Below are 8007 nucleotides of genomic sequence, written 5' to 3' on the forward strand. Positions count from 1 at the left end.
AAGGAAAGTGATTACAATTATAAATAGAATGAGATCAACACATTGTGGCACTCCACAACATCTATATAAAATAAATGCTGAGGAAGACCCTTACTGTGATTGTGGACAATTAGGAGACTTGAACCACACGTTTCTTGAATGCATGATTAGATCATCTCAAAACGACAAATTACACAAAGAACTGCTAAGTATAATCAAGCCCCCATTAATATCTATTCATTGCTTTTGGTTCCAGAGTCGAAGTCAGTGCAGTTTTTTGTCAAATACCTAAAGCGAAATGTCTACTCTAAGTAAACAGTAGCCAGTTATATCCAATTTTGTAATGCATGGCTTAGCTTATAATAGTTGTAGAATTGTAGACAATACTTTTACTTCCATAGGAGTTACTTTCTAAAGCTGTTTTTTTAACTCCCAAAACAAAACCTTTCCCTATCCTATTCTCCAGGTGCAACCCTCTGTGTAATGTCGTGGATACACCACAGGACGTGAAGAGTGTTTATCTTCTACCCTATGTAGGGTAGACATGAAGCAGGTATTAAGACGTACTCACGGTACACTTCAAGTAAGTTGGTAACAAGCAAAATACAGATCCTGGCTGTATGTCGTTAGACAAAAGGCCAATACAGAAGAAGAAGAATTAATTCTTGGTTTTGTTGATTTCTCCAATCTCGTTCACACGAAGTAGAAAATTGAATAGGGATTTATTAGGAAAGAAATATATAGATATCCACGATAATTTTGTGTATGTTATGGACGTTAAACAAGAAATGATTGACGAAGTACCTATAAGCAACATTGAAAATATAAATGGGAAAGTCTATAGAATGCATACAATTAAACAAAAAATAAATTATGACTCAAATAAGGTTAGAAAAGTATTTAATTCTGTTGATGTAGTTAGAACAAAAAGGAATATTCTCTATACAAACAACTTCAAACATTCAAAAGTTAAATGTAGGAAGAAAACCAAATCACCAGGTGAGTAGAATTGATTAATAGTTACTGAGGTGTTACATACCATGTGTTACATGTTTTTTCAATTTCAATGTACCAATATAGTAAACAAATATTTGATTTTCTACTATTAATTGGATCATGTTATTACAGTCATTTTATTTTTAAATTGTATTGAATCCCAAGTTCCTAAGTTTTTATTCCTTAGTAGATGATTTAATGCTTTTGGTTCATTCATTTCTGTGATATTCTCTATTTCTCTATTGATAAAAATTTTCCTACTGTCAAGTCTCTCGTAGACACCTGGGGGACCACTCTAGGAATCACTAGTTAAACCATCGAATTTTTGTGCATAATGCTTTCGATTTTAATTATGTTGTCTCAGTTGGTGTTTTAGATTTAAACCAAATATATGTAGCATGCACAAATTCACAAAATTCTAAATTTGTCTTATTTATTTATATCTCCTTTGTGCATGTAGTATCTGCTTTGTACTGAATCCCGAAATTTTACAGGACAACACATTATTAAATAAAGTTTTTTCTTTTTGATTAATTAAGTCTGAATTAATTTTTGAGCATAATAATTATGATTTCTCTTCATGACTATTAATGTAGTCATTTAGGAGCATTTTATTCATATCAATATCATAAATGTCATTATTATTAATATGTCCATTTACTACACCTATTGATTTCATTTTTGTGCAGAATGAATCAAATGATTGTAGGCAAGTATTGCATACAGCATTTTCGTTTTAGGGGAGTTTTTGAGGAGCTTTGGATATTTAAGAGTGTTCTACTGGAGTTGAATGAAATTGTTCTATTTGTTCATTAGATTGTGGATGATTGGGAGATGTAAAATGAACTTGAATTTTGTAAAGGTTTAATAAATATGATAACAACATAATTTTAATTTCAGTGTCATTGTCAGCTATGATTTGTTTTGGAATGACGTGGGAGAAAAGAATTTGTTGAAAATATCTACTTCTTATGTCCTGGAAGCATAGTAGTCAATAATAGTTGAAAGTTTTGTTTATTTCATTGTGAAAAAATCTAAATAAATAATTTAGAAATGGTTTGAAGCGGTCAGGGTAGTATTTAATTACATGTGCACTGGGTTTAGTTCATATCCACTTTGATGGCAAATTTGATATTCGTTTATAAATGTTTGTACTAATTCTTTTAGGTTAGGCCAATAATATTTTTCTTTTAGTCTCAAATGAGTTTCATCTATTTCTCGGTTATTGGTTTTTCCTTCGTGATAGTTTTGATTTAATATGGGTTTGTTACATCCATTAATTTTGTATTACAACGTTTCAGTCTAATTTAATTTGAGTTGAAATATTTGTGTAATATTGTTGAAAACAATTAGGGCTTTCAAAATGAACATGATATTGAATACCTGGTGAAATGAATTCTTTGATAAAATTATAACATCTTGCTTCAGCTTATTCTTTTATATTTATAAAGTGATTCGTTTCTTTTTCTTAAATTTGACTGTAATTTAAGATTTTGCCGGAGAGTGTACAAAGAAACTAATTATCTTTGGATATTGTACTATAAGTATCAAGTGCACATTTTTCGATGTGATTACTTATTACTGGATATTCTTCAGAATTAGAATGCATTTTAAGAGATTCGTTATCGTCTGCGTTGTTTCTTTCGTCATTGAGTTTATTTTGACGGTCAGATGCTATTTACTGTCCTGCATAGTCAGGATAGTTGAATTTTCATTGTTGATATCAGTGTCGAGATTCACTGTTAAGGATATTAGAGTCCAGGTCGAGATAATTCGAAGGAAGGTGATAAATTGTTTCAACTTTTCATGACAGATTTGTATTCTGATTTATAAATTACAAATATAATTTTGTATCAAATGGTAGATAGTACTATCCCAAACCTGTACTAATTAACTAGATGAAAGTAAATTCTACATAGAACCCCATTGTCCATTGTAGAAATGGACTTTCGGCCAATTCTTCTTACAATGATAGTTTGGAGTAAGCTGGTTAAAAGTATCAATGAGCACGAAAGCCCAAAACCCTCAAATCCCGTTAAAACTAGCCATGAAGTGTCCGGAGTTAACCTGGGAGAAAGGGGATTGGTTTTGGACAATTGTTCTGAAACTTGGCACAATGGTAATTCAAAGCAAGTTTATAGAAAGTCTAAAACCTTCATATCTACCCCTGAAAAGTCCAAGGGTACCATAAGAGGAGACGTTTCGGTCAGTTTTCTGAAACTTGGCACAATGATAGTTTGAAGCAAGCCGATTAAAGTTTTCATGGGCTCGAAAGTCCAAAACCTTTGAATTGTCCTATGGTACTCTGGAAGGAGGAGAATGGGTTTACGCCTTTTTTTTAACTTAGCACAATGATATATTAAAGAAAGCTGTTTAAAAGTCTTAAGAGGCACAAAGTTCCATAACTACATCCTAATATCAAAATTAACCTATGAAGTAAATCATTTAAGGCAATATGGTATTGTAGATACGTTAGTTACTCTGTATTCTACACACATGATACTTCATCCATGCAGGCGAGTAGGCAGACATGCATAAGTGTCCGTATTATTAACAATATCTCTTCTACGGTTCTTTTCCGGATAGTAGAAGAGCGACTTCATCTGTGACAGAACAATCCTTTCCAAGAAGAGTGGAAAGCGAGAAAATTGATTTGCTAAGATTTTTAACATTTTTGATAAATCAGTTGAATAATAAAAATGGTGAATCGCTTACCAAGTATTACTTGTGGTAGATAAATGCAGCGATAACAAATGGCTTGAATCGATGCTGACAAAAATATTGAGAAACGGGAAATTATCTTATTCGGAAGAGATAATAGAGATCCTCTTGTTGTAAATGCTGATAATAAACTGTAACAATAAATAACAAATAAAAGCTTTTCAAGATGATTCTTTGGCATTTCGTCTAAATGTATTACAGTAAACATGCTTAATATGTGGGCACAATGAAAACATATTAAGATTAAGTATTGAGTGCCATATCAATATTTTTTAAAGACAAATAGCTACGCTTATCAAAATGGAAGTCCATGTAGACGACTTCAGGGGAAGTTTTAACAAGGTTGGGGGTCTTTGCGGCTTCGTGTCTATTGAAGCTTTTAATCAGCTTGCTTTGAACTATTATTGTGCCAAGTTTTAAAAAAAACTGGCGGAAGTAGCTCCTCCTAAAGAACCCTTGGACTTTTCTGGGGTAGTTTTGAGGATTTGGGGGATTTTGGGGCTTCGTACTGAGACTTCTAATTATCTTACCTCAAACTACCATTGTGCCAAGTTTCAAAAAAAATGACCGAAGTTCGTCCTCTTATAGTACCTTTGGAACTTTTCAGTGGTAGGTTTGGTGGTTTAGTGGCTTTTGGTGTTTCGTGTCCATTGAGACTTTCAATCAGTATGCTCCAAATTATCTTTGTGCTAAGTTTCAGAACTATTGGCCAAAACTCATTCTATTCTTACCATGGTAACTTGGAATATTTCAGGGGTAGTTTTGACGGGGTTGGAGGGTTTTGAGGTATCGTGCCCATTGTTTCTTTTAATCAGCTTGATCCAAACTATCATGGTAGCAAGTTGCAGAAAAATTCCTTTACATGCATTATGATAATATTTCAAACATGCAAAAAATTGATTTCAATTTTCTTTACAGTTACAGAACTACTAAGAAATAAGAAATGTATTGAACCCAATTCTAAGGGATTAATGATATGTGTTTATTGTGGCAATTTATACACGAAACAAGTAGAATTTTTATATCACATTTCAAAAAATCATTGCATAAAGAAAAAAAATATTAAACTTCACCATAAAAGTAGAAATGATACTTGTATTATGGGAAATCTTGATATAAAAGATGAATTCGAAGTAGTCGAACATAAATTAAAAATGGAGTTGCAGGAAATCACGAATCAGTTCGATGTTACTGATAATAATCTAAGCTCAAATGTACACAAGGAAGGAAGTAAATCAAATATATATTTGGGAACTCCCAAACGCTTAAAACCATTTGATTGCATCATTTGTCCAAAATCTTTTACCTGTAAAAGTAGTTTAAATAAACATTCTCGTATTCATACAGGAGAAAAACTTTTCGAATGTGTTATTTGCACGAAATCTTTTCCATATAAAATTAGTCTCAACAAACATTTAGTTATGCACACAGGAGAAAAGCCATTTAAATGTGAAATTTGTTTGAAAACATTTTCTCATAAAAGTAACTTAAATACGCATGCGCGTAGTCACAAAGGGGAAAAGCCCTTCAAATGTGACGTTTGTTTGACGACTTTCTCCCATAAAAGTAATTCAAATACGCATATTATGCTCAAGCACACAGGAGAAAAGCCATACGAATGTGAAATTTGTTTGAAAACGTTCTCGAAAAAAGAAAGTTTGAATATACATTTCCGTCGACATACTGGAGAAAAGCCATTCAAATGTGACGTTTGTTCGAAAACTTTCTCACAGAACAGTGGTTTGATTGCACATGTACGTATTCATACTGGAGAGAAGCCATTTAAATGCAAGATTTGTTTGAAATCATTTTCTGATAAAAGTAATTTTAATGTACATATGCGCAGTCACACAGAAGAACACCCATTCAAATGTGACGTCTGCTCGAAAACTTTCTTACAAAAAATTCATTTAATTACACATTTACGTGGTTACATTGGAGTAAAGCCGTTCAAATGTGACATTTGTTCCAAAAATTTCTTACATAAAAAGTCTTTAAATAAACATTTGAATAACCATAAGTAAATAATTCAAAAAAACATATTTTGCTAATATGATGGCTAAAATTACTAATCAGTGTATACGAATTTAATCTACAGGGTGTTTCGAAAAAAGGTGATCCCGTCTCTAGGATAGAGATATTTCGTAAATTCATCCGTATTCAAGATAAACGGCGTTGAAGAAAAAAAAATTATAAACATTTTTTACGATTTTGCAACAACTATTGGCAACATTGTATTGAAATCTTATGCAAATATGTTTTGGAAGCTGATACATTCGATGAATTTGATTTTATGTCTGACTCTCATAGAGGGCGCATTTTCATTAGCACTTTTTACCTCGTATTTCTTACGCCAGTCGCATATTCTTTTTCGTATCTTTTCGAAGATTTAATTGGAATAATTTGCTTCCGCTATTTTCTCAGCAATCTTATTTGAATTAACAGCCATTCTTTCTGAAAATATTTTTTCTGCCTTTGTATATAATGTAACCTTAACGACTTCTGTTAATTTTTATTTTTTACCTGTTACAGACAAAAGGAATCTTGTTTTTCAACACACTTAATCCCGTAATAATTACATACCCTTCAATTTGGACCTACTCTCTATGCGCTTCTTTTTAGGCAATGTACGGAGGTCGAGAAAAAATTTACCGTGTTTAATGCTAATTTTACGCTACATTCCAAAATTTGATGTTAGGTTAATAATGTTCTTTTATTTAATTAACGTCAGACTGAGTTAGTTTCAGACTTTCTACTGAGCATTAACTTACATTAAACAACATTTTTAATTGTTGATTATACAGATTATTTATTTACTTTTTCCCTGAGGAGTCATTAATTTTCTTTTTTATCGACATTAATACCTATTGAATGAATACAATAATTTTCAATTTTTCAATGAATTTAGAAACCACACCACCATACTGAAACACATACGATATGTATAAAATATCATTTTTGGTAAAAATGGCACTTACGATAGTCTGTTAAAAAGGTATCGATATAGAAATGTTCTTTCAGACAAGTGTTTATAGAAATAATGTAGACAAAGGTACGAAATGAATAATAATAAAACAATAAGCTCGAAATATATCCATTTGATCAGTACTTTGGAATCTGCTGACAATGTAAATACTATTTATTGCTATTTGGAATCGTCTGGTAGTGTCACATTTTCATATAATAACATTGGTATCTAAGAGAAAAACAATTCAAATCCATAAATATTCAGTTATTTCTCTGCTTACCAAACAAGATACACAATATCAATTACAGATTGTAATAGAGCAATCTTTCCATTCAAAATATGTATAATTATGTGTATATAAACTACAATATTAATAAAAATCAAATAGAATAGAACGTTATGTTTGATTAATATATTATGGTCTGCAAATTGTTTAAATAGGTATAGAAATTTAGTTCATAATACTTTGTAACTTTTTATTTTCTAAAATATACTTTCTTTAAACTACCTTTTGAATTTTAATTATATACGAGTACATTTTATGAGAACACAATTATAATGAAGATCTCACTACAAACAGTGTGTAATGAATTTACAATCTCTCGTTTGTTAATTCTACATGTAGATTGGCAATCGTTTTCTAACTCCTTATAGTTACAATTGCTTATTGAGGCCCAGCTTATCAATTGATATTTATGTGTGAGATAAGGCTTATCTATCAGTTATTAGTGAGAATTGGATTATCGACAACAGAATAACTTTTATGTTGTTTAAATTGTGAAATATTTATCTCTTATTCTCAACTGCCAGATAAGCTAGTTAACTGAAAGTGTCACCAGAGCGCCTGCGCGTCCGCGCATATGCTGCGCCCCGTCCAATGAAAACACATTATTGCGTTTTATGGTAAGCGCGGATGTGTATAAATAGAGAACGAAGTTCTTGCAGCCAGAAGTTGCTTTCTAGGAGCGCTATGAGGTCGTCTGTAAGGAGCAAGGACTACTGTATATTCGGTCACTGTTTTCTTTGAAAACTCGCTTTTGCAGAAAGTATTTCCAGCCTTTATAGTATTTAGTGACCTATAGATCAAGCGTTTCAAAAGAGTGTCCTTTGGGGGCTTTTTTATTATTCAACTGCCCTATTTGGGGCTTATTTGCTTATTTATAATGAATTCATCCCTTTTCGCGGTCAAGTGAGCTTTAGAACAAGTGAGTGCCCAAGTAAGGAGACAGGTTCAGGTGAATATTATTTTATTTTCCAATTAATATTAACAGGCAATCAAAAGGGTTAGGAATACTTTAACCGGGGAGAAAACTCTCTCCGGCAGTAAGTCCTCTGTCGGCTTT

At 31.9% G+C, this 8007-nt stretch overlaps 1 protein-coding gene across 1 annotated transcript; it reads left to right on the forward strand.

Annotated features, from left to right (window-relative positions):
• The first annotated feature begins 619 nt into the window (after nt 1-619).
• LOC130895493 (zinc finger protein OZF-like) lies at nt 620-7171 on the forward strand. The gene is made up of 2 exons (XM_057802816.1): nt 620-978; nt 4615-7171. Exons 1-2 carry the CDS (start codon nt 750-752, stop codon nt 5718-5720), a joined length of 1335 nt encoding a protein of 444 aa, XP_057658799.1. The 5' UTR covers nt 620-749; the 3' UTR covers nt 5721-7171.
• The last annotated feature ends 836 nt before the right edge of the window (nt 7172-8007 follow it).

This window comes from Diorhabda carinulata, chromosome 6 (assembly GCF_026250575.1).
Source record: "Diorhabda carinulata isolate Delta chromosome 6, icDioCari1.1, whole genome shotgun sequence".
Taxonomy (NCBI): Eukaryota; Metazoa; Arthropoda; class Insecta; order Coleoptera; family Chrysomelidae; genus Diorhabda; species Diorhabda carinulata.

Bases quoted from the DNA above. Each gene is read 5' to 3' on its own strand.
- LOC130895493 (XM_057802816.1), top strand. From the start codon at position 750: ATGGACGTTAAACAAGAAATGATTGACGAAGTACCTATAAGCAACATT. The intron at 979-4,614 runs GTGAGTAGAATT...TTTTCTTTACAG, and splicing joins GAAGAAAACCAAATCACCAG to TTACAGAACTACTAAGAAAT.